At 41.5% G+C, this 27,981-nt stretch overlaps 2 protein-coding genes across 5 annotated transcripts in view; one reads left to right on the top strand and one right to left on the bottom strand.

The window, feature by feature from the left end:
• piezo1 (piezo type mechanosensitive ion channel component 1 (Er blood group)) overlaps positions 1-9,444 on the bottom strand; it is an 86,207-nt gene extending 76,763 nt beyond the window's left edge. For all 4 annotated transcript variants that reach the window (XM_080449309.1, XM_080449312.1, XM_080449311.1 and 1 more), the window contains exon 1: positions 8,857-9,444. In XM_080449309.1, coding sequence (XP_080305435.1) covers positions 8,857-8,920 — 64 coding nt within the window. In that variant the 5' untranslated portion in view covers positions 8,921-9,444. The remainder of the gene's footprint in view (positions 1-8,856) is intronic.
• Positions 9,445-19,176: 9,732 nt separating this feature from the next.
• On the top strand, positions 19,177-26,325 carry cdt1 (chromatin licensing and DNA replication factor 1). Its single transcript, XM_080449013.1, has 10 exons — positions 19,177-19,679; positions 20,895-21,062; positions 21,274-21,596; positions 21,784-21,978; positions 22,123-22,268; positions 22,869-22,969; positions 23,317-23,505; positions 23,986-24,171; positions 24,601-24,802; positions 25,123-26,325. Exons 1-10 carry the CDS (start codon positions 19,257-19,259, stop codon positions 25,284-25,286), a joined length of 2,097 nt encoding a protein of 698 aa, XP_080305139.1. The 5' UTR covers positions 19,177-19,256; the 3' UTR covers positions 25,287-26,325.
• Positions 26,326-27,981: the final 1,656 nt, after the last annotated feature.

Genomic DNA, 27,981 nt, shown 5'->3' with positions numbered 1-27,981 from the left:
GTCCTTTTTAAATCACGTTCATCTATCCACCTCTTGCACTGCCTTTTATTTCACCTAGAATTGACCCAGAAGAATACATATTTTTCATTAGAATCCAGAAGCCACACTATAGCATATAGTGAGTGAACTGAAAACTAAGTATTTCACTTGTGCAAACACTGTAACTGGCTAACATCATAGAAAGAACAACAAATAACAACAACCAAACAGGATGGAAGGAGGAAAATAAATCAATAAATGAGAATCTGAGAAATAAATAAGAAAGCGAGAAAGAAAGGCAGACATAAGTAGTTTGAGGTCAGATGATGATGATGATTTCCGTTGCCAAGGGCGATCAAAACAGTTAGAGGGAAGGATGTGTCGGGACATGACAAACAGAAACAGAGGAATGTTGCTCTGGCAGATGAGGGGATCACAGGAACACATTCGTCATCACACATTACAAATGACTAGGTGAGAATTGCTGTCCAAACAACTTAACCTCTTAAGTATTTAGCTACTTAGATACTTCATTGACAGGGGTTCTCCAGAGGTCTGTACTCTGTACATCGCCCCATCCTTTTTTCCCTCTACATCAAATCTCTTAGTCAGAAATTGCCAATCTACTAGCTCACAACGCGCCACATTGTGACCCATTGTGAGCTTGTACATGAATGTTTGCCTATTATGACCTTTACTGTAGCTCATTCAGGAAAATAAGAAACTAATTCAAGCTTGCAATTAAATCCATTCCCGCCAGAGTGCTATAGCGAGAGGAATGCTTTCTACAGTCTATATATACAGTAACAGCTGAGGACTGGACGTGTGTGTGTGAGAGTGAGTGAGTGAGTGAGTGAGTGAGTGAGAGTGAGAGAGAACTCTAGTTACTAGAGTTCTAGTAACTAGTACATAGAATCTAGTTATCCGGTTACTAGTCAAATTCCTCTGAAAATACACACACAACATGCATACAAATAGTGTGCGCAAGGAGGGATGTGTTTGTGTGTGTTATGTGTGTGCACGTGTCAAGCAACTGCAAAGTGATCCAAGCACGGCTCTTCCCGTACTATCCTAGCCTGTAATTACAGAGGGCCCTGCTGGCCAGAGCTGACTCCCTCATTAACCTCAGCCAAGGCCCTGCACAGCACACAGCCCACTTGAACACACTGTTACCAGATAAGATCACTGTTCAGTTGACAGGGATGTTTGAGGACGCTGTCAGCATGGTAAACAGCAGCCAGTGATGTGAATGAGTTATATTATGCAGGGCTTGCTTTTGGATCACCACTAGTAGTGGGGATCACCCACTACTTATGGGCACTAGATTAGCGCCAGACCGATATGTTGGCAACAGAGCCCAAAATCAGGCATCGGTCTGGTTCTATACGACATTTTAAAACTAGCAGCCACTAGCCAAAAACAGTATTCTTGAAGTAGCCTAAACCAGATTATGAGAATCACTGCATCCATTCTAACATAGTTTATTTATTAGTGACAAAACTTCTAAAAGCCCTGCAACCAGCCTCTGGAATCATGCTGCTCCTTACACCAAACTGTAAAATGGTCTAAGGGTGGCGCAAAAGACACAGGGTTACCAAAATCAACAGGGTTCATCCTGGAACCCAAGTGGTGAAGTGATGGACAGACCGACTGACCGACGCAGCCATCCTTAGAGCCCCCCATCACTAGTGGGGCAAAAATAAACTTTAATGCCACAGTCAAATATCTCGACATAGTGTAATTTTCCTAACTTAGCTAACTAGTGTGAGAGAACTATAGCTGTCACTGTTTGTAAACTGAATACAGTCGATTCTACCACAGAGTCTGTGGTAGAATCGACTGTATGCAATTTACAAATATCATACAAATTGCATACAAATACAATTGCATACAAATTGCAAACAAATACAAAGCACATTTACATGTGCTTGCTCTGAGGCTGTGTCTGTGGTTCACAGACACAGCCTCAGAGCAAGCACATGGTTGTATCACATGACACAACTTGGGCTGTCAGTGTCACGATAATGACATTTTACTTGACAATTAATTCTCATACAAATAATTGTGATTAACGATTGAATTGTGTTTTTGGCATTGCAAATTGGAACAAATAAATAAATAAATACATTCTGTGGCTTTTAGGCTTTGTAAATACAAATTGCACAGGGTATAATAGTACCTTTACACAGATACATGACTGACATATTTAATAACTTTATACTTTCAAAATAAATAAGAAATAGTGGAAATAGCCGATCTACAAGCTCACAACGCGCGTTGTGAGCTTATAGATTTGCTATTTCTGCAATTTTTAAAAAATGTTTGAAAATGTAAAAAGCTTTTTCAACATTGGAAACGATTATGACGATTATATGCAAAATAATTGTGATTATCTCAAAGAATTGCCATTAGGTGATTATGTAATGTGACAGGCCTAGATATGACATGGATTAGTGATATTAAGAACTTAATTTGGTAATTCATCCATCACCCGCCAGGTTGGTTTGTAACCCACTACAGTTAATGTTTACCCATATCTAGCAGGTGGGCCCTGATGATGACGACAACATAGTAGACACAAGTAAAGTTATTTTTTGAAGACATATTGGTTTAATATTATTAATAATACTAATAATACGTTTTTTCCCCAACAAATCGACCTGTGGAATTTGTTTGACATCGTGACGCATTGTATTCTCTTTCCATTGTTGGTGTAGTGTGCATACATGTATGTATGTGTGTGTGTGTGTGTGTGTGTGTGTGTGTGTGTGTGTGTGTGTGTGCAACAGTGACGCCTTTTACTGACCTGCTTTCCTGTTTTTGTGGAAAGAAAAAGGCCAAGGGGACACAGGCAATCACAATGTCCCCCAACACACACACACACACACACACACACACACACACACACACACACACACACACACACACACACACACACACACACACACACACACACACACACACACACACACACACACACACACACACACACACACACACACGGTGTAGCCTAATCAATGGGGGGTGAAGCTATCAGGTGCTTAGCCTACTGACTGTGCACAGTAAAATCAGGAGTGTTGATTTAACACAGAGTGTAAAAATGCTCCTGGGTTTCACTGTCTAAGCTCAATATACAGTACATTCATATCGTTCTCTCTCCCTTTCTCTCACTGTCTCACCACCACTCCCTGAGATGAAGCTATCTCACACAGAATGGGGGTATTTCTCACTAAGACATAAGAATGCCTTTGCTAAACCAGCCTGCTCTGGAATAGTGCTGACTCACTGCCTCAGCACCACACACACAAACAGTTTTGTTTCCTATGTCTTCAACTGACTTATATTGACTCCATTAATTCCATAGCCACATGCGTAACCTTTAACCTTACCTAAACCTTCATCTAATTAGGTTTAAATAGCCCCTAGGAAAGTGGTGTACTGACAAAAGGTCCACTTGACACACTTGACAGACATTTCCACTTTTCTCTACAATAGAGACGCGCACACACACACACACACACACACACACACACACACACACACACACACACACACACACACACACACACACACACACACACACACACACACACACACACACACACACACACACACACACACACACACACACACACACACACACACACACACACACACACACACACACTTACTGAGGCACTACATTGTCTCTATGCATTTGATGTATTACCTTCTGTTTACCTTGCTTACTGTGAATCGCTCTGGATTAAGAGCGTCTGCTAAATGCCTAAATTGTAAATTGTAATAGACATGTTTCAGGATTTGTTTCTACACTTTTGATGATTGCTGTTACTGCGACTAATAAAACATACACTTTCACACACACGTAACTCAAATTCCATGATCAACACATGGAATCTGAGCTATGTGTGAGCTCAGTGTGTGTGATTCCATGTAGGCTGGCTAATCTCTCTGTCATTCCAGGTATCAACTCTGATCAGTAGATTTGTCCTAACAGGATATGAATCAAATAAACCAACCTCAGGGTTTTGAGACCAAACATGCCAGCTTCTTGCCAGGTGTGCGTGCGTGCAATGTGTCTGTGTGCGTGTGTGTGTGTGTAACAGAAAAGGTAGAACATGCAGTTACACGAGGACTGGAGCCTGCTTCACAGTCTGTTGTGTTTTCAGCTTTGCTACTGACAGCACGTTGTCAAGCAAATCGTATACAGTCATTGTTTAAACACTGGAAAATTTGATTTAGATTAGTTTTTGAGTTCTTCTAGTTCTTCTTGAGTTCTTCTAGTAGACTGCCTGAATGTAAACGTTAGCTACATCAGAAAACAAATCACTTACAAACATAATTACTTCTGGGGAAGATGATGCAAATGTCAGTAAGTCACTATGTCACCATTATGTAGGCTACCGTAAATTCCCATTTTTCGACCCTGCGGCTTATATAATGGTGCGGCTTATCTATGGATTTTTACAGCTAACGGCCACTAGGGGACCTCCTAAATCTATGGATTTTACACCTGCGGCTTATAGTCCAGTGCGGCTTATATATGTACAAATCATTCAATTTAGCTGCTGCGGCTTATACTCAGGTGCGGCTTATAGATGGGTTTCCGCGCGACGTCATCACAGAGCAGAGTGCGCAATCTGCGCATGCGGGTGGTAGAACGAACCGGAAGCGCCATTCACTCTGTTGTTATTTTCGGGATTTAGATAGGCATAATGCTGCTATTTTAGGCATAATAGGCATAATGCTGCTATTATATACAAACAGATCCAACTTCCGACAAATCATTTTTATTGAGTAAAGAAGATATTACAAACTGCATCATTTAATCTACTTTCATTAAACCCGGTGAAGACCATTTCTTTTATGAATGTACATTTGACTAGAGCTGCTGCGGGTAATAGCGCCCTCTACTGCTCAACCCTCCACTGCGCGCGCATCATCCTCTCATGTTTACAAACAGGAAACCCATCTATAGTGCGAAAATTACGGTATTTATTATTTCCGACAAGTCTGTCACAATTGGGAGAAGAAGAGACAAGGGCATTGTGTTTGGCACTGTGTTCCGCTCCTACACAAGCAGATTGCTCAGAATTGCAATAAAAACCCAAAGGGTGCTAACATTGTTCACTGTGTTAATTTTTTCAAAGAATCCTTCAGGGTTTTTGCTTTTAGGGGGCGTGTGGGTACAGTGAGCAGCGAAAGAACTAGTAAACTGGAAGAACCATGTCTCGCTTGCTATACAGATTAATTAATGGACAGACAGCTGGACAGACAGAAAATACAACTTTGTTCATCCCAAATGGGGACTCTCATTTTCCACCAAACACCATTCAGCACGAACCAAAAACAAGTCATTCCAATGATATTATAGCCTAACAATACACAATAAAGTAATCATAACATGACTATCAGCAGGAAAAGCACCCACCTGCTTCATAACATTACAGTCCATCATGTACAAACATAAAAAAATAAAAATAAAAAAAAAGTACCCAGGCCAAGGTGGCCACTGAATTCCTAGCAAGCGCCAATGGCTGCCGTTCTGTTGTCATAACTCTGCAGCGGAGGGTGGAGAGTTGACTGAGGATTTCACTACAGGATTCCATCCATATGGTATTAAAATGAAACGGTTATTTAACCCATTAAAACCGGTAAAGCAGCCGTGTCATTTTTGATTTTTGCGTTGGCTATTCAAAAATAGCAGATGTACAAGCTCACAGCGCGTCACTTCGTGCCGTGCTGCAAGCTTGTACGTTTGCTATTTTTGAACATTTTTTAAAAGATCTTTTAAGTGTGAGAACTACTGATTTAGAAGGCAGGAGAAAAGAGAAAAGGAGAGGATAGTAGAGGTGAGCCGATGTGAGCTCTGTCATTATCTGGATAAAAAATGCTTTCCACTTTCAAGATGCTTTTCATCTCAACTTTAGACATTTTCCCTTCTCCATAGACCACACACAGAGATAAAGTTTCTGCCCCGCACGCACGCACGCACACACACACACACACACACACACACACACACACACACACACACACACACACACACACACACACACACACACACACACACACACACACACACACACACACACACACACACACACACACACACACACACACACACACACACACACACACACACACACACACACACACACACACACACACAATCGTATGCTGGTACTCAGAGGGACAGTACAACCTAAAGTTCTAAACCTAATCATCATTTAATTTCATCTGGAGTTGATTAATAACATCTAAAACTTCTGACAACCAATCAAGATGATTGGGAAAGATCTTTGTTGGCTTGCTCAATCACAGGACCCTTGGCAATGCAGACGTTTTTTCTTATTTTAAGTACATTTAGATCAGATCAGATAATGGAATATTTTCACTGGAGGAAATGTGTCTTTAGCTTCACTGTGGTAGAATTAAAACCTAAGCTAATCACACTGTAAAGCTACAAGAAACTATTTGACAGAGCCTCCAGTATATTCCAGTTCATATAAAAAGTGCAATTCCTGGAGGAGTCAGAATGTATGTTTTTATGTCACAAATAATTAACATGATTATCAAGCCACACTGAAGGAAAAATAAATCTGTGGGTATGAAACCTAATGGTTTTAACAGCTGCAGGATAGACGGGGGTGTGTGAGTGTGAGTGTGAGCGTGTGCGTGTGTGTGTGTGTGTGTGTGTGTGTGTGTCATTGTCAGTAGCAAGCACAGCATCTCTCATTTCCTGTGACTCAGATCGGGTAAAGGCAGCACATGTTGTATTTACATCCTGCCATGACAGACACAGAAACAAGTTTATTGTCCTGTGCTCTCACTAGTGAGACTAAAAACACTTTTGCAGCGTAATAATTGAGATATGACAATTTGACAGGACACAAACCATTAGTTGAAAAGGACACAAGTTAGTACTGAAAAGGGGTTCTGCGGGCTAATGGCCAATTTATACTGAAAAACATGACATGATGATTGAAAAATCCGTTATTTTCTGCAACCAACATGGTCACACAAAAAAAGTATAAATAAGCCTTTAAATGTGTAGAGCCGTGTAATAGGAGTACGTGGTGTTACAAAGTTTGAGAGCCCCTTAAATAGAACTTTTCCCGCAATTTTATAGAAGCAGAGAATAGACCGGAGAGTAGGACAGGAATGGTTGTATTTCAACAGCAGTCTGGCTGTCTGACTAATGGAAACTTCCATTTACTGAAACGCTACAGTAGTACATGCACAGCCTGACCACTAAGCTATGGAATCTTTACAGCCAGGACAATGGTTATGATTGTGTGTGTGTGTGTGTGTGTGTGTGTGTGTGTGTGTGTGTGTGTGTGTGTGTGTGTGTGTGTGTGTGTGTGTGTGTGTGTGTGTGTGTGTGTGTGTGAGAGTGTGTGTGTGTGTGTGTGTGTCAGAACAATAAGCACCAGAATAACAACATTCAATTCAACTCAATACCTTCTGTCACATCCCAATGACGTGGTGAGTATATTTCATAATTAAGTTTGTTCTGCCAGGTCAAAAATAGAAAACAAATTCATTTCCATAATCAGCTTTGCTAGTTTAACACCTCAAGATTTGAACCCGGGTCTCCCACGTGGGAAATCAAACATCTATCCCTACGCCGCCAAGCACCAAGAGGGAATCCCCCCTTGGTCAAAGGAGATATTAGGTGTTGGACTTCAGGCTCCCCTGCAACCTAACCTTTAACCTCCCCACCTCCAGGAAACCTGATCCGGATCATGGCACCAATGTAACACCAAAGATTCAAGTCCGGGTCTACCGCGTGGGGAACCAAACATCTACTATTAGGCCAAGAGGGAATCCCCCCCCCCCCTGGCCAGGAGACATTAGGTTTTGTGCTTCAGGCTGAGCTACTCTGCTCTAAAAAGGGTTCTGTGCAGCTCAATTCTGTCAGTACCTGTGCCGCTATTGTGATGAAGTACATGATGACATGGCTTTTTTGATTTTCTTGTTTCAAGCTTCAGAATATTTACAGATATTCACAAATCCAGACTGAACTGCCAACATTCTGAAAAACTCAACTTTATAGTAGAGACATTTTGACCAGCTCTCTCATCCTGAGCTACTTGGACAACTATTCCAAAGTCAAGCAACAGAATGGTCAGCATGTGAGAGACCATAGCCTATTCATTGCTGTAATGACTGTATAACTAAAATACTGGGCAATATACAATGAAATAATTATTCATACATCCTGTGATACCTTTTTTATATTATTATTGAAATAATTTATTTGGGTCCATATGTCAGGTTCCTTGAGAAACACTGCTTAGTTCACGTTCAGGGTGGGAAACATTACCAGCCACAACACAAGCTTAGCTGTGGATGGAAAACGTAACTGAGCAGTAATGAAAGTAGTGGAATTCTACTTTAAAAAATAATTTTGTTTGGTCGTGGTGTATTAGCTGTGGTGAATGTATAAATCTTTGTGGCCTAAGCGTAAAGTCAGTGTATTCTAAAAGTGGTTCTCAACCTTTTCAGGCCTTGACCCCGCAAAATAATTTGAACTGGGGACCCCCCCTGATTCCACAGATAAATATTGTGCAATGCAAGGCGTTGTGAGCTTGTAGATCGGCTATTTCCATTTTTTTTGCCTCTTTCTTATATTATTTGACAATTTGGCCAATGTTTGACCAGTTTTTATAGTTTAATTTGTTGATTACTTTTGATGCAGTAATGCAATTTTTTATTTCATTTTTTTAGGTATTAAAAAGGTCTTAAAAGTCCTTAAATTGTCACTTTACTGTCATCTGGGGACACCCCCCCACCCCCAAAAAAAGAAGACATGCTGGGGGTTCCCGACCCACAGGTTGAGAACCACTGTTCTAAACAACATTGTGAGGTTACCTGCCAGCAGCACGGTGGGCAGTAGAACACAGTACAGCAGTCCTATGACCACCTGAAGCTCCATCTCGGCTTGGCACGGTGAATGTCTTCACACTCCCAACGACATTCCTCCAACACGCAGGGCAGGCTACTCCTCCTCCACCCCTCGATCAAAGAATCGCCAATAAATCCACAGCGGTAAATACTTACTTAGAAACTTAAACGTACATTGTCTCAACAGAACATAATGGTGGAATATTGAAAACAGACAGAAACCGACACTTCGCACAATAACGAGCGATCATGATCGCTTCCCCAAAAAGCCAAAATGGATCAAAAGTGTCTAAAAGTTGTACAGTAGATCCCCTATGCTGCTGATTCTACGTTGTATCATCTCGGCTCCCAATGTTTAGAAGATGAAAGCCCCCCAAAAAATATCCACAAGTAGCCTAAAAATGTTCAAGAAATTCGTCGACCCGCTGTGTCCTCTTTCCACGCTCTCCCTTCTTTCTTCCAACGACGAGTAAAGTAATAACCCAGTCAGTGTGTTCATGGAAAATGTGATTCACAGACACACAGTTGAGCTGAGCAGTGGGACTGTGAACTACACACTGTGTAGTGACTGCAGCTATGCTGTCACCTCCCTGCTGCTGTGTAGTGCGTGTGTGTGTGTGTGTGTGTATTGTGCAGTGGTGGGAAAAATACTCACATTTTTTACTTAAGTAAAAGTATCAACAATTCTGCAATGTAGAAATACTCTATTAAAAGAAAAAAATCCGGAATAAAAAAATGACTTACAGAAGTATTGGTATCAAAATGTACTTAAAGTACCAAAAGTAGAAAGTAGCCTATACGCTACTCATTATGCAGAAAGTTTCCAAATCTTTTAAAAATTGCAGATCTACAAGCATGGTTAATGTATATTTAGTAATACAAATCTAAATCTAAAAAGTAATAGTAACAAAAGTTTTCAAATAATAGTAGTGGAGTAAAAGTACAATATTTTCCATGTAGTGGAGTGGAGTAAGTAAAAGTATTGAAAATACTCCACTAAAGTAAAAGAAAATACCTCAAAATTGTACTTAAGTACAGTACTTGAGTAAATGTACTTAGTTACTTTACACCACTGGTACTCGCCCAGTTTTGGTACAAAACTATTTGTGGCTGTGCCTGTAGGAGGTTCAACTCAGGTGCCTATTACAGACACACTGGCGAAACCGCATGCAAACCTTTAACTGAATTAACTCTATGATGCAAACACACACACACACGCACACGCACAGGCACAGGCACAGGCACAGACACAGACAGTACACACACACGCACGCACGCACGCGCACACACACACACACACACACACACACACACACACACACACACACACACACACACACACACACACACACACACACACACACACACATGTGATTAATATGTTATTGAAACTTAGCCATACAAATCTGTGTACTACTTGTACTCTGCATATTTCTAAAGCATTAACACACACACACACACACACACACACACACACACACACACACACACACACACACACACAGAGTACAGTCCTTAACTCAATGGATATGTTTACATTGCGAAGTTTACCGTGCAGTGACACAAAAAAAAACACTTTGTGAGTTAATTCGACCTGTACGTGGTTTGTTTCCCTATTAATAAAATATAAATACAAATAAATTACCACTGTAGCTCCACAAGTGCCTATATCCCATCTGTAAATAAAATACAGTTTTAACTGAGTGCTTGCCCAACCATGAAGCGACACTGATGGTTATCCATGTTTCAAGGTTGAAATTAAGGCTGAAATAACAAAATAGCTTGAAAAAAACAAATTGAATAGCTTGATTTAAATAACTAACTAACTAAACCATGCAGTGATTCTCAACCTGTGGGCCGCAAGGGCATTGAAAGTGGGCCCCCAATTGATTGGCAAAACACTAATATTATAATGATTAATTAACATTAATATTTAAAAAATTGGTTTCTTTCTATAAAACCTTGAAACTGAAACAAAATAGATTGAATGATCATTAAAATAAACATGCATACTTGACCACTGCAGTCATGCTTTTGAGATTTTCAAGGAGGCCCTGATCTGGAAAAGGTACGAGAACCATTGAACTAAACTAACTAACCTTTCTGGGATATGGTTTTGTAACAACCCTATACAAAGGCATTTAACAATTAACGCAACATCAATTTCATACAATATCATGTCCAAATTTAAGGCACATCTAAATAGCATCATGGATGAGTCAGTGGTGACCCCTAGTGGCCAATATGATCAACTACTTACAGTAAAACAGAAGCTACCTTATGTTGATCTTCTGGAGCCAGTTGCACCACCTCACACTAAGTTCAAACTTAGCCTAGTTATAGCTTAAATGGCTTTAAAAAAAAACATTTAGACCGGGAAAGTATTGGTGTCATTTTTAGATTTCTTTGTCTATTCAAAACAAATACCAGATCTACAAGCTCATAGTGCGGCACTCTGTGCCGCACTATGAGCTTGTAGATACATTTTGAGGTATTTTTACTTTCTTCAGTATTTCCAATGTTCAATACTTTTACTTCTACTTCACTACAACTCAGAGGTAAATATTGTACTTTTTAGTCCACTACAATTATTTGACAGCTTTAGTTACTTTGCAGAATTTGATTATTATCACAAAACATACATTAACCACTTCAGCTCTATATACATTTATTTCGGCCATTTGAAAATAGCAGGTCAACAAGCTCACAATACGCATTGTGAGCTTGTAGATTTGCTATTTTCAAAAGATTTGTATACATTTTGAACTTGTGAAATGGGACATTCTGCACAATGAGTAGGCCTAGGCTACTTTTACTTTTGGTAATTTAAGTATATTTTGATGCCAATACGTATGTACTTTTATTCAAGTACATTGAATACTGGAATTTTACTTGTGTTTGTTACAAACTTTTCTTGTGTAAATGTACACTTGATACTGTCGTGTATTTGAGTCATTAAACTGCGTGTTATCAGGCCCGTTGGTGGTAATAATAAGTGGAGGAGAAGAGACAGACGTCAGGGTTCCCAAGTTCCATGGTCATTTATTCAGATTCAGCAACAAACAAACAGCATCATAGACTCCAGGGCAGAGAGCCCTCTCCTGCAGCCCCTCGCTCTGGGCACAAGCACATCCCAAACAAACATCTCACACCGTTCTTATAGTATACCATTTACCAAAGAAGCTATTCTAAATAACCATATAAGGTATGTTCTAAAGATAAAAGCAACACAATGGCCATTTGGCTCAGCTGTTATAGATTGACAGCTGTTGCTGCGTTAGAACTAGCCCATTCACACATTCACCAGGCATTCAGTCATACACACTCATGATTACTCTTCTGACTTTAGATTAGTATAGTATCATTTCTTAATATGTTTTGACTTGCACACTGTCCATATACCACAATACCAATACATTTGTAATACATTTGTACTTTTACTCATGTACATTTTGAATTCCGGACTTTTACTTGTAATTGATACTTTTACATAAGTAAAACATTTGAATTATTTGGTGAGCAGCAGCGTCTTTAGAAGCAGTATGATTAGATTTTCCTCTTTTGAAAACTATGTCGGGGGCCGCGCATTGGGCCGCATTTTGCCCGCGGTCCGCGAGTTTGATACCCCTGCTCTACACCATCCCTGTCTAGACAGTGACACCCAGTATACAGTGTATGGTAGGTTCTCTACAGTGAACTCCACACTCTCTCCAGCCCATGGGGCCATATGTCTCTCCACTGGTATCCCCACTGAGTAGCCAATCTTCCCCACACACCTGATGGCCTAGCCTAGGATTCAGCCTGCTTCACTACGTTTGGCGGATTTTTTTCTCACTTCGTTTCTCAGTCTGGAAAGGCTCCTATTTGACTCGTTTTGCAGAACTACACTGGAACTACATATGTTACGTAGGCAATGTCGTTGCTGATTGGATGTTGTTCAAACGAATCACGAATCACAATGATCACAATGGTGTTTTTGTCCCGCCCGCACCACAGACCAATCAGAAGCCACGGCTTGTTTTCAGCCGTTTGGCATGTCCCGCCTCCCTTGGAGATAGGAGGCTTTCCAGACGTGAGGAAAAAAAATCCTTTGAACGTAGTGAAGCAGGCTGGATCCCAGGCTACTGATGGCCCAGCCCAGTCCCAGAGTCTGGAGCTTTTCAAAGCCGTAGAGGGGAGAGGGGGACAGCCCAGGACCTACTGGACTTCCAGCCCCCCTCTTACCTCCACACCCACCCAGACCTCGCTCTACCCATCTGAGGGCCACCCAAGCCCATGCTACACTCCCGCACCGACCCTTTCACTGGCCTCCACCCCAGCACTGACTCCTCTCCTCGGAGGCAGTTGTTCTAAACTTTTTTTGGCTGGTGACCCCCCTAAAAGACTTGGCCATGGGGCTCGCCACCCCCCTCCTTCACAACTCACCAATCTACGCGCACTGAAACAAATACGTGCATATGATATGAATACTATTTGTATTCATTTCTTTTTTAATTCAGATTTTCGTTGAGTACATTCAGAACAGCATCTGGCGACCCCTCCAAATTATTTAGCAACCCCTCAGGGGGTCACAACCCCCAGGTTGAGAACTACTGCTCTGAGGTACCAGGCCCCTACTCCTGAAGCATTTGACATTGTGGAGCAGTTTTTTACATGCACCCAGCAATATACTGAATACTTTCACACAAGAAATGGGCTTGTGATGAGAGGGAAAAGTGCTTGCAATTGATCCAAAATAACGAAAAACCCTAGTTTGACCACACACAAGCTACTTAAGGTAGAATTAAACATTTGAAGTTTGGAAGCCAATGAAAAATCGGACAGATCCGTCTTGATCACATGACAGTAGAGATACACTGTGCTGATTTGCGTGACGTTTGGACAAATCTGTAGGAGAAATATCAAATGCGTTGTGCAAAATATTTGCCTCCTGGTGGCGCTATAACAGGCCGATGTGAACATTTTGGGGCAGAGGTTCTGCTCTAGTATTCAGGGAGTGTGTGTGCACAGTTTCACGTCGATCGGGCCAACGGTGATGGAGATTAGCTGTTAACAGACAGACGTACACACAGACACACACGGACGACACACGGACGGACAGGGTACAAAAAACAGTCTTGACCAAGCCTTCGGCCTGGCGGAGACAATAATCTCACTACCTTCATGTCACCGTATTGATTCCTATGTGTGAGAGAAATAATCCTTAATCATTAAAAAGACCATTCCTGACTTCAATTGAATATACAATTTTTGGGCGGTGTAGCCGCCCCTATAAGTGGGGTTGGGACACCTTATTAGTACACATTTGCTGTACTGTGATTGACTCATTAGTACACCCCTAGCTGTACTGTGATTGGCTGACTCTATTGGCTGACTCTATTCAGCACTGTGATTGGCTAGCGAGACACATGATGACATTAATAACCTATAAATAGGATTATGCACTTAAAAAAAAATAAATAATTTGAAGTGAGCTTCCATCACTGTGATGACTACTGTGATGACCACACCGCCCACTTCACACTGGGTGTGATTTTTTGATCTGCAATATGTATTGTTGCTGTCGGGCAGAATTATATTTTAACTTTTTGTGTTTTTTTTCGTAAATTAACACCCTACTTGATCATACTACAGCATCACACAAAACTACCAAAAGTAGCAGATGTACAAGTTTGAAACGCGGCGCGGAGCTTGTAGATCTGCTACTTTCGTTATTTTGGATCCTGAAAAGTAACAGTTTTGGACATACAGTATGAGGTTTCCACCCAACAAAGACGATATACTACTGTTGTGGTGAGAGGTCCATTGCCTCACTCTGACCAATTTGCCTTAGAAGCATCACTTTTTAAAATGAAAATCTAGCCTGTGGCCTTGACATGATTTGAACACATAACCTTCTGATCTGGAGTCAGACGCGCTACCATTGCGCCACAAGGTCTTATAAGCTGTATATTCTGAGACGGAATTGAAATGTAGACCTGGAAATAGGAGCGGGTGTGAGAAATACTGAAAACTGTAACATAGAAACTGTAACATACGTAGTATACAATGAAATCCCAAAGCATTAGTCATACAGGGCCTTAGAGAAAATCCAAGGGAACTGACAATCTTTCCACTAGACCAGGGGTCTTCAACATTTTTCAGACTAAGGACCATTGTTTTGCATATTAAACTAGGCCTCAGTCCCTCCAAATCAAATCAAATCAAACTTGATTTATAAAGCACATTTAAAACAACAGAAGCTGACCAAAGTGCTCCAACTTCTGATCCTTTAAAAAAATATTGGAAGTCTATTCTGTCATACAGCTGCATGGTATGTGCATTGTGGCCTAAGCCTTGCATAGAATTGTTGAAACTATTTCTGCCAGATATGTGAGTATTGTGACCCAGACATGGTCAGAGAATATATTTGCAGGGTGTTTCTAAGCATATGTGGTAGACAACCTCCTCAAAATATTGTATAATAATAAGGGTGGGTGAGTGCACTGCTGTTTTCTGTACCTTAGAAGTTCAAAGCGATCAAAGGGCAGGGAAAGAGCAAAGACGAGGTGGCCCCTTGCAATGTTTCTGAGGACCCCCTAGGGAGCGCGGACCCCCTGTTGAATACATGCACTAGACTTATAGGAGCAGTCAGGCAACCTTATGATCTGGATTGTACCAGAAGGTCACGTGATCATAGCCAGACAGTCTCAATACCTTCATCTCAATAATTGGTTAATGTGGCCCTGTCATCAGGGAGAGCCTTCCAGACTGGCAAGTGCAGGAGTTAAGTGCATGGCCTGAGAGCACTGGCCAGGTGCCCCAGTTACACCTAAGAAGCCCAAGACAGGATCTACGTGTGATTTCCCTGAGCCGTTTTAATCTAGCTAGCCACTTAACAATCCATTATGAAATGGATTGTTAAGTCTTAAGTGGCAAACTCATTAAGTGATGCACCTTAATCATATATTAAAATTGCCAAGAGCCATCAGGAGTCATCCGGTACAGGATGACAAAAAAAAAAGTAAACTATCACAATACACAATCAATTGGGATACATGTTGTACCCATAAAGGATCATTTGAGCCAGACATGATTTTGATTTGATGTTTTAAAATGAATTACCACTCAATTCACATATCTGGGTCTTAAGATCCCATGGAATCCTAATCTGCTTTTTAAACTTAATTTCCTGGACATGATAGACAAGCTAAAAAGCAATATCAGAAACAGGAAGTTACTGCCTTTATCAATGATTGGTAGTATCAATGCTGTAAAGATGGTCTCACTGCCAAGGTTTTTATACATGTTCCAAAATCTCCCTATTTTTTTTAAAGCAAATATAGATTTGATTGTTACTTCATTTATCTGGGCGGATAAAACGCCTCACATTTCCAAAACTCACCTACAGAAGGATGTAAGCGAAGGGCTTTTTCTTTTTGTCAGTGGCGCTTTCCTGGGGATGACTGGTCCTCTGACGCCCCTCTCTGGTTAAAGATTGAATCCATGGCAGCTGGAGATCTTTCTCCCAGCGCTGCTTCTCTCCAGAGCACAGCCTTCACGTAGGAACTCCCTAAAGATTCTGAATCAGATTAGAAAGTGTTTTGCTCTGACAAATGTTTCTGTAGATACCCCTATAGCACATAATCAATTATTCAAACCAGGTATGGATTGGAGGGGGGGACCGAGCTGCATTGGAGATCTTTACATAGACAATAAACTGACTTCTTTCGTTCAATTACAGACTAAATATCATCTTCCTCCAGCACATTATTTCCGGTACCTCCAAATTAGGCACTTTGTGAGAAAACACGGAATTTACAGTCAACCCCAAGGGCCACATGTTCTATGACATAATTCTCGCACATCCAAACTCTAAACATTTAGTTTCCAGCTTTGTTGCTGCTTTTGGGGCGTCGGTGGACACTGGTCATCTCAGAGATGCGTGGCCTGAGAAGCTGGGCATTTCAATATCAGATGAGCTGTGGGAGGAGGACCTGTCTAGTTTTCAGAGCTGTTCTATCAATTCTAGATATAGATTGATTGAATTTAAAGTATTGCACAGAATCAGATTGCATTGCTCCAAAACTAAACTTAGTCAAATTTACCCATCAGTCTCCCCTATGTGTGATAGATGTGGTATTGCAGAGGGTTCTCTGTCACATTTATTCTGGCAGTGTCCAGTAAAAAACTATTTCTGGGGAGATATATTTAATTGGTTCTCCAGACAATTCTAAAGTGATATTCAGCCAGATTGCTGTTTAGCAATATTTGGTTGCTCTGATGAGACAAGGGCCCTTCCCTCCCACCAAAAACAGATGCTTAAGGCAGGTATGGTTACTGGAAGTCTCCAACTTCTCCATGTTTCAAGAGATGGCTCAACGAGATGCTCTCCATTGCTAAGTTGGAACAAATCTGTCATAAGTCATGACAGACAGAATACACAAGCTAAGTTCCAAAAAATGTGGATGCCATTCCATTCTTGGCATTGCTTGACAATAGTTGATCTGGCTGCTATGGTGCAACTGTGCATCGTTCACCATTAATAGACTCTTAACTATCCCTGCTTTCTGATACCTGTCATCGATCCCACCCATGTGTCCTTTATTGTCTTTTGTCTAGTTGTTTTTCTTTCCAATAATCCAATAATATGATTGAACCATTCTGCAAAATTACTACTTTTACCGTTAATACTTTTTTATTTAGGTAACACTTTGAATACAGGAGTTTTTGCTGGAGTGTTTCTACATTGTGGTATTACTACTTTTACTTTGAAACACTTCTGGGGTCAGTTGTATCAGTCACCAGAACCAGGGACGTGTGTTTTCAATGAGTCATGAGTAAAATGGAGTTTGAAGTCACAATAGGTTTGTATAGGAATAGGGCTTGTTGTCTGATAAAATTAATATCAAATATCCAAATATTGAATCAAGCAACTTAAAAGCTGTCTGGGGTGCACACAGAAGCCAGAGTACACGTTAAAATGACCCCCAGAAGTGTGAAACACCCCTTTAAATATATATATCGTCTCTGCCGGGTGGAAACCTCATATGTCCAAAACTGTGACTTTTCAGGATTCAAATTCAAAAACAGCAAAAACAAGCTCAAAGTGTCGGTTTCTGCCCGACAGCAATGATATACTTCTTACACCACTGTTGAGATAGGGTAGAGAGGGACACACAATCAAACATCCATTTGATTGACACACCTTTCCATAATATAATCTTTATTGCTTTGTCTTAAGGGGGTTGTATACAGAATAGGCAGGGTGTTTACATCCGTTTGATTCTGTGAAGCACTGACATGGATGTCCTGACACCAGGGGAAGATAGAGGGAAGACAAACGACATGGTTAAAACAAGGATATAACAAACAGAAAACAGAAGAGGAATGAACGGTGAGTGACCCTCCCCCCCAGATGACTGCTTTAATTAATGCTTTCAGAATGAGGTCCAGTATTCGTGTGTGTGTGTGGGTGTGAGACATTACATGATGTAATTTACATCCCAAAATTCCCAACCCCCAGCCTCATTACCATTTATTTACCCACAGATGAGTGAGTGGGTTGATCTCAGCTTGATTAAACATTCAGACTTGTATTTTGTGTTCAATGTGCCCACAGTTTGTTACATTTTCACAAACTTGCCGTTCCCCAATGTTTTATTTTAAATGCAAAACAGATCACATATTATGGTTTCTAACATCATGTACCTTCCTCCTTTGTGTATCCAGTGTACACCCCAGGCCCCGGTAAGCGTCAGCCATGTCGCAGAGGCCCCATCACCACAGTCTGCTGCAATCCAAAAAGAGACCAATAGTCAAGTTCACCACACTGCTAGAAGCACGATCAGCACACTGTAGCAGCACAAGTCACTGCCAAGCAGGCCGGTTTACCAGGCTAGGAAAACAGGGCAGCAAGGTAACATTTCTGCTCGAATAGCAATGGAAATAGTTAAATAAACATGAAGAAATTAAAGTGTACACTGGTAACAGAGTATTTCTACATTGCAGTATTGATACTTTTACTGAAGTAAAACATGATTCGAGTACTTTTCCCACCACTCCCAAACTGGGGGTCTTTAAAATTAAAACGTTTGAGAACCATTGCTCTAGGTCAGGTGGTGGCGGTAATGCAAAAATAAGTAAAGTTTCCCAACAGCCAGTACACAACAAAGGAGGAGGAGACGTGCAGTTTGTAGCCAATAGACAGGCGCCCCCTCGCCTTGGGACCAATCAGAGCCATGAAAGCAGCAGCGGGGCGCGAAAGGGGGCGTGGTCTGTGCCTATTTCCCGCGAAAGTTGTTCTACTTGTTCCTGTTTGGGGATTCCTCTGCTAAACAGCGATATAAAACCTGGAGCTTTGATCGCCTTCAACAACAACATTAATCATGTCTCAGGCTCGCGTGACGGATTTCTTCGCTCACAGGAAGAAAGGTGGCGTCGATGGAGCAGTACGGCGTAAAGGAAAGAACTCGGCGGCGGGTGGTGGCAAAACTAAAGCCACGATCACAGCAGATCCCACCAGATCTCTCCCCTCTGCGAAGTCCTCCATACACGAAGAGTTTATCCGAGTGATCGACGAGGCCACCGCGGTTGACGAAGGTTCCCCGGGGGCAGCGATCAGCCCTCCACGGACGCCGAAACGGACTTCGGTCGACGCAGAGTTCGACCTGGGGGCTGCTTTGTTCTGCAGCACCGCGGAGCACAGCTCGACCAAAAAGAAGCTACGTTTGGAAGTTGGTAACCGTGATAAGGACGCGGAGCCGGGAGCGAAAGCCCCGAAAAAGACCGCAAGGAAAAAGCTGATTCTGGTAAGATTTATGTGATTATGTCGATGTCCCCTCAGCCCCAGGCACAGGGTTGCCATGTCCGCTTATTATAAGCGAATTTGGGGCTTGTATTTCTGTAAAGTAGCTTGTAAATATTGGTGGTTGCGGTTTTTGGGCTTGTTTGAGTTGTTTCTAAAGTGCAAGTTGCTTATTTGGGCTATGTTGTTTAAACCAGCTGTTCTTAAACATGCCCATCCCCATACAAGATTTGTGGTGTTAAAATGTTCCAAAATTACCTCTTTTCTTAATACCTTTTTTTTGAAAGTAGCAGATCTACATACAACGCGTCGCATTGTGGAGCTTGTAGGTTGGCTATTTTCAAATAGCCGTAGCCTGGTAACTTCTTTTGGGCTTGTTTTCATAGACCTGGTTGCTTATTTCTCTCGCATTATCTGGCAACATTCACTCAGCCCTTCAAGTTAATATGCATTTTCGTGAACCCTATGCGTGAGAACTAGCCTGGTTCCAGACGAATCTGCCTTTGCAAAATTGCATCGCACTTTAGCCCTCGGCAGATCAGTGTGTCGTGTGATATTGTCTGGCCACGCGAGGCTACGTGAGAACAGAACAACAAGGGTTTATTTAGGACGACTGCTTGTGTCGGCAATGTAAAAATTTCACCAGTTGAAATAAACACCCAAATATCGTGTAAACTAATCTAGGGATCCAGTAATCTCTCAAGAACAGATTCTGCTCTGCAAAAACAGCAGAGGGCGCTGTTTTTCCTTTTCATTTGGCGATGGGTTCCCAGATTGGGGATCCAGTGCATCAAAAAATATATAATCGGTGTAAGAAGGCAAAATTTAACGTGTTTTGACTTCATGTTTTTGGTCTGCAACGTGGACTGACATTGAATGACTATCAGTCAAATTTTAGTTGAATCAATCAATTAAGTATAAAGGCAAAACTTTCAGCAAACATTTTCATGTCTTACTAGACCTAATGACATTACATGATGTAATTTACATCCCAAGATTCCCAACCCCCAGCCTCATTACCATTTATTTACCCACAGATGAGTCAGTGGGTTGATCTCATTTTGATTAAGCATTCAGACGTTCCATTTTTGTGTTCAATGGGCCCACAGTTTGTTACATTTTCTTGCGCTCCCCAATGTTTTATTTTGAATGCAAAACAGATGACATATTATGGTTTTAACATTATGTCCCCTTCCGCTGTCCTCCTTTGTGTCTCCAGTGTACACCCCAGGCCCCGGTAAGCATCCGACATGTCGCAGAGGCCCCATCACCACAGTCAACTGCAATCCAAAAAGAGACCAAGAGTCAAGTTCATCAAACTGCTAGAAGCTCAGCACATGGCAGCGCACAAGTCACTGCCAATCAGGCTGGAAAACAGGGCAGCAAGGTAACATTTCTGCTCGAATAGCAATGGAAAATGGTTAAATAAACATGCATCAAATGAGAGTATTTACGAAGTGTATTTATTGAAATTGTTATTTTAGCATTCCACACCAATGCTGAGTCTGCGTAGTGAGAATCAGCCAAAATGTGTGTTACAGAGCAAACGCCTATTCCATTCAGCAAGTGTCTGATTATCCCTTTCTTCTGTCTGTCAGACGTTGTCTAAAGAGGAAATTGCGGCACTCAAGTCCCGCCTTCAGAAGATCAAGAAACAGACAGAGAAACTGTCCAAGCCTGCATGCCCAGCCAATGTCTCTCCAGCTGCACATTCATCCTCTTCGTCCTCAACAACTGCCACAGCGTCTGATAATGGCACAACTACCACCCCTGTTGTTGTTGACAAAATCCAGATTTCCACTGCGTCGGACGCTCCAGGCGTCAAGGCCACTCTGTCTAGGGCTAAGGAGTTAGTAGCCAGTGTACAGAGGAGAAAGGAGGAGAGAGAGAGACAGGAGAGCAAGACTCTGACACAGGAAGGGTGAGTAGGGCGGTGCTTTGTGTTCTAATGTGCCCTTGTACTTCCTGAATGTAACTAAGGCAAATATCCTCAAAGAGGGTGTTTTTTAATAAGGGTTCAATTTAGGGCTGTCATTCCACAAATAACTTGAATCAAGCTTTCACATCCATGTCACTGTGCTGATAGTTTCTGTTTTTTTCCTCATCAGTGATGGTCTACCTGGCTACCAGCGCTACCACACCTTAGCTGAGCCAGTGCCTCCGGGTCTGGCATTGCCTTACCAGTACAAGCTGCTGGCCGAGATATTCCGCAGCATGGACACTATTGTCAGCATGCTCTACAATCGCTCTGAGACTGCGACCTTCGCCAAGGTCAAACAAGGCGTTCAGGACATGACCCACAAGTAGGTGGAAGTTTTGGCGTATTTAACTCGTATTAAAACGTTTATTGTGGCGGTTTTAGCCTAGCAGTTGGAGTGGTGGACTAGATTGGAAATGCATTTTTGCTGTCATTTAATAACTGCTGTCTCTCTCACCCCCTTGGCCAGGCGCTTTGAGGAGAGTCATCTAGGTAAGATAAAGACTGTCTTCCCCAACGCCTACACCTTCAGACAGGAGAAGAACATTCCCACCTTCTCGTACAACATCAAGAAGGGCAGCTACCAGCTCACTATGGAGCCTGTCATTCGCCCTGGTGAGCACACACAAACACTAACCTTATACCACCACTGCTGCTTTGCTATGCTTCACATAAGGGGGATTTATCCAATTTGGAGGGGATACTACAGTACTTAAGCTTAAGTAAAGAACTTATATTACATTATCCATCTCAGATAGCATTTTGTCACTCTTCTCCAACCTAAAGAATGTTTCTGTGTGCGAGAGGGGAGGAGACGGACAGATTATTCTAATGTAGATTTTATGTATGAGGTCAATGAGCTTCTGTGCTATGAGTATACAGTATGAGGTCAAAGTATTTCTGTGCTTACAGTACATTTCTCCTATATTGCACGATCTATACACCACTCCCTAGAAAGCCAGAATACACGAGGGACAAAGATGCCAACTTCATAATAATATTAAAAAAGATAGGAACTAAAGAACCAGGCAGACAAATGCAAGGTGGAAAGGGGGAGATGAATACAGATGGAACAATGAGATTTGGGGAAAAGAGGGGGAAAAAGTAGAGATGTTTGCGCCTGACAGTGCTGCTCATTGTTTTCTGTCTTATTCCTAATCGTGTGACATGTCCCAGTAAAGTCTCATGTACTAAGGATGTTTTTCCCTCCTGCAGACAAGAAAGAGGCTCGTCCTCTCCTCTCAGCCTCTCGTCTCCTGGAGAGAAGACATATCTTCCACCAGAACCTGGTGTCCATCGTTAAACAACACCACCGGGTCAGTCATTACTGCAGCTTTCATTTGAACCATTATCTCTTACCATACACTTAGATTTGAACTTTTTTGAACGTTTTCTGGTCAACTAAATCTCTGAATAGTTAACTATCCCTAAGGGAATTTGTGCACTAGCCCGGCATGTTGTGTAGACCTTAAACTTACTTGTCACAAGCTTTTTAATTTAATTTCCGTATATAGAGTTGGTAAAGAATAGCTGTCTTTCTTTTTTTTGGGCAGCTTTTGCTTTATTTAGAAGCTGAGGGTATGTTGTTATTATGTGATCATTCTATCCAGTCGGCTCCCATTGCACCCCACTATATCTTTCTTTCTATCCCATCTGTCCACAGACCTTTCTGTCCTCCGCCGTTCCCCCACTGTCGGTACCAGATGACCAGCTGACACGCTGGCACCCACGCTTCAACGTGGACACTGTGCCAATAGTGGAGTGCAGCCCGGTGCCTCAGCCTCCACACACTGACAAACTCTCCACGGCCCAGGAGGTTCTGGACAAGGCTCGCACACTCATGACACCTAAGGTAGACTAGCCTCAAGATCAGAGAGCTGCAGTTAGTTGAATTACCGAGAAGCATGTTTCATTAATATATCAATGTATCGTCATGAAAAAAAATGGTTTTTATAATCGAGTAAATCACCATCGCTTAACCATATTAAGCCCTGTTTTATATTTTGCTGTACAACGGTGTTGCAAAAAATCTGCTCGCAATGCATAACAATGCGATTCATTGAGCTTGCACATCTGCATCTGTTTCTTTTATACGTTTCTTGCATATGTTGATAAGAAATATGTTTCTTAAATGGATTAGCTTGATTAACTGCTCAAGATGCGATTCATTGAGCTTGCACATCTGCATCTGTTTCTTTTATACGTTTCTTGCATATGTTGATAAGAAATATGTTTCTTAAATGGATTAGCTTGATTAACTGCTCAAGATGCAATTTTTTTGGATCCTCTATGAATAATTTGTTTGATCATTTTGAAATGTGTTTGTGTGTAGATGGAGAAGGCCCTGGCTAACATGGCTTTGAAAACGGCAGACACGCTGGGGGCAGAGCAGATCCCTCCCCAGACCTCCGCACTCGTTTCCCCCACAGTGACCATCACACCAGATGTCTCCACAGCTGCCACTACAACTCAGACACCAAGTGCCCTCAAAGGAGTGTCTCAGGCTCTGCTGGAGAGGGTAGGTCCTGTGTGCATTAAAGGGGCCACAATGTGAAGTTTTACGATATTGTGGTGACAGTAGGATAACAATTGCAGACTGTCCTTTGACCCCATAATGTCAGGGACATACACATTTCTTTTTGAGGCAGCGTGGGCTAGCATGTGCAGTGCATATGAATACAGATTATAATAACATTATGTATCAATAAAAAAGCCAGTTCAATTATTTTACATATTTACGTTTTCTAGTGCTAAAACTCAAATTATTGTGTCTGGCTGTCAGTCGTGGGCAGAGTTGCATAATCTGTCACCACGGTTCACTAGCGTAGTGCCCAGTGACGATTGTATTGACAGATTTCACCACTTACCAGCATAGTGCCCATTCAGACAGTTGTTGTGTTGATAAATTCAACAGCATAGTACCCATTCAGATGGTTGTGTTTTATAGATTCGGGCCAAGGAGGCGCAGAAGCTGCAGGCAACCATGACACGGAACCCTGTCCAAGAACAACGCCTTCTGAAGATGTCACGTCTGCCGGAGCTGGCCAGGATTCTGCGGAGCGTCTTCGTTGCTGAGAAGAAACCAGCTCTGATTATGGAAGTGGCCTGCAACAGGATGGTGGCTAGTTACAGATCGGCCCTTTCTACAGGTTTGTGTTGTTATTGAACCGTATCCAAACCAGGCCAAGTCAGTGAGGCTCATGTTGGCGTTAAACTGAAATGAGCTGCAATGGAGGGGGAGTGGGTGGAGGGACTATCGGCACCTACATGACTGTAGTGGGAGCATAAACGTATAGTTTATGTAAGAAGACTGAGGAAGTGTCATCAATATCCAAATGCGTCCACTTTGCTGGAGATTCTACCAGTAGCGACACCACTGAACCACATTCTGTGACACTCCCTGGAATGTAATATGGGCAGAAGATGTAGGTTGTAAATGATGTCTTAATTGGTTTAATTATCTTTTCAGGAGAGATGGAGAAACACCTCCGGTTGCTGTCAGAGCTGGTCCCTGACTGGTTAGCCATCCATCCCATTAGGAAGGACTTGTACCTGAAACTGACTAGGAGCATGGAACTCAACGTTGTTGTGGACAAACTCAATGCCAGGCAGAAAGAGGAGGAGAGACTCTGATGGCTCACAATTCTCCTCCCATTTAAGGACCCAATTGACCAAGGAAAACTCATTTTGCGTGGACATTGTTTGAGTCCCAGCTTCTCGTACTCAAACGGAGAATCAAGCTTCACAAGAAGACAAACATTTTGGGTTTCTCCGCTAAGATTTTTTTTCCATCTAGCAACCTACGGATAATTTGTCAGGTGTTTTAGTGTTAAAGGTGCTATAAGTGATATTCACATTCACATTTTCAGGTGGGACACCAATGTCATCCAATCGGGAGAGGGAACCCATTTATCGGTGTACATTTTTATAGTGTTCCAATTTTGTCTGCTAATGTTTTGTTTAATCACTTCCCTTTTCACGTTTATCCTGTATAAGTTGTCTTAATACATATCGAAGACGTAACAGTACCTCTGTTACACTTCTGATGAAATGGGTACGTGTTTCTTTTTTACCACAGAGCTGGAGAGACAGTGAGACCCCTCACCACACTTATTTTAACAAAAGAAATGTCACTTAAACCACCTTAAAGGAAGAGTTCACCCAAAAAATGACTTATTTTCTATCAATTGCACACCCTATGAAGCCTTGAATCCATGGATTATTTTTAGTTTTTGTCGCATTCCTAAGCTAATAATTTGATTCCCGTCTCCTACCGGCTAATGTATCCAGTAGGAGACACAAAGTAGATTATTTGTGTCTCCTACCGGAAATACATACGGTCATCAAATTATTGTTTTAGGAATGCCACAAAAACAAAAATAAATCTATGAAATCAAGGCTTCATGGGGTGTGTAATTGATAGAAAATAAGTTATTTTTTGGGTGAACTCCTCCTTTAATAAAGGGAGTGTTAATAGCTTCCATACTCCTGTGTAGAGGTAATGTATAATGGCAGCTGATGTGCAATATTTTTTGGTTGTGTATATTTTTACTGTCTTTAGATTTATGCAAGTTAAATACTGACAACTGAAACATTAGTGAAATATGTACCATTATGTTGCTGAAATACTATCCAGAGACCTCCTATGCTTTGTTCATAATTTCATATTCATTCACATCTATAGATCCCCCTCCCTAATTGTTGAATGTCACTTCTGTTTCAGTTCAAAGTGTAACTTGTGGATTTAATAAATGATTCGACAAATATTTTGTCCTAAGAAAAGACGGTGTGAAGGCGTTATGTTCTACAAGAGCGTACAGTGGGCTCAGTCCTTTATACACTAGTGGATTACTAATATGGGGGATATGCACAATTAACTTAAGTTGCATCCACTCTTACAAAAGCTATCATTATGGCTATTGGCTAAACAATCTGAGGAAACAGATTGATTTGAGAGAAGAACTGCGTTGTAGCAAAGTCAAACTTTAATATGGTGTTCATTATGAACTCCTTGTCAACCATTAATTGTACAAATACTTCTGATTTGTTACAATGTCAACATATCTGTAAATCTCTCAATGCAAAGACTTGGCTAGAAAAGTATTAAGTACAAATGAAATTAAACCAGTGTAGACAGTTACTTATATTCTGCATAAATGGTAAGTATCTTGTCTTGAAACTGACATCTTATGCATGGAAGCATTTCATCATGTCCAAGCCTTTAAAAAAAAAAAAACAGGTTCACAACACCAACAGCAGGTGGTCAGGTTTAACTGACAATAAAATGCATGGAATGGAATGCACTTATTTTAATGGCTGAACATCCAAAAACAATACAAAGTACATGGCCAGTAGTACCAGCACTTATGCATCTTTCAAGTTAATTTCTAGTGGTTTGGCATGCCGCTTACAGAAAATGACCACCATACCATATACATATGGCCTGAGGAGCTTTGTGAATGAGACCAACGTGAAGGCGCCAAAATCGCAGTCATAAAAATGTGCATAGAACTCTGTACACAAGGGCAGAAATAAGCAGACATATTTCCGTCAGATTTATTCATCCGAACGTTTGCCTGATTCTGGTTGTATACATCTCAATCACTATCGAACTAATGGCCACATTACGCATGATTCGGCTTGACCATTACACACTGCTGTCCATATTTATAGCTCCCAATCCATCACATGCATATCAGACAGAGTGACTGGAAATATTTACATTACTGGACCACTTGTAGCCCAACTGTAATATGATATATATTGTTAGGCACCTTATTGGGACTGCCCTGTAAAATCTGACAAGCCTATTAACCCATTTAGACCTGTTACACATATACGTTGTTATACCTATCAATCCGACTGTCATTTTGAATAAAAAGTTTCTCTGAAATTTTAAATTTAGAAGGCGTTTTTAGAATCGGCCTCAGCTCTAAATGGGCTAAAAGGCGTCAATGCTGTAGTATACCATAACAAATTTGTTGCACCTGGTTGAGATGGACAGACTGGGGGGTTGCTGACTGGGTTAACTGTCATGTACTGTTTGCTTATTTACCCACAAACAAAGCAGTGGGTGAGAGATCGACTAGAGAGTGGCTGTCCTATATATAGGGCCTACATAATTGTTGTGAAATGGGAGCATCATACTAGTGTGTGGATTTTTATAATTTTTCCATTTGTGAATATTATATATGAAATAAATTAAACTCATTTTCATGCAGACTGGCATCGCAGACCACCAGCGAATGGTCTGCGGACCCAGGTTGGGGACCCCTGCTTTGAAGTAGACAAAATCATTCAGCCATAGCCAGAGAACATTTGGCTGGTC

This window comes from Gymnoscopelus braueri (assembly GCF_963280865.1).
Source record: "Gymnoscopelus braueri genome assembly, chromosome: 14".
Lineage (NCBI taxonomy): Eukaryota > Metazoa > Chordata > Actinopteri > Myctophiformes > Myctophidae > Gymnoscopelus > Gymnoscopelus braueri.
Note: the sequence above shows the minus strand (reverse complement) of the source record. Positions and strands in the feature narration are given on the sequence as shown.

Bases quoted from the DNA above. Each gene is read 5' to 3' on its own strand.
- cdt1 (XM_080449013.1), top strand. From the start codon at position 19,257: ATGTCTCAGGCTCGCGTGACGGATTTCTTCGCTCACAGGAAGAAAGGT. The intron at 21,597-21,783 runs GTGAGTAGGGCG...TTTCCTCATCAG, and splicing joins AAGACTCTGACACAGGAAGG to TGATGGTCTACCTGGCTACC. The intron at 23,506-23,985 runs GTAGACTAGCCT...GTTTGTGTGTAG, and splicing joins GCACACTCATGACACCTAAG to ATGGAGAAGGCCCTGGCTAA.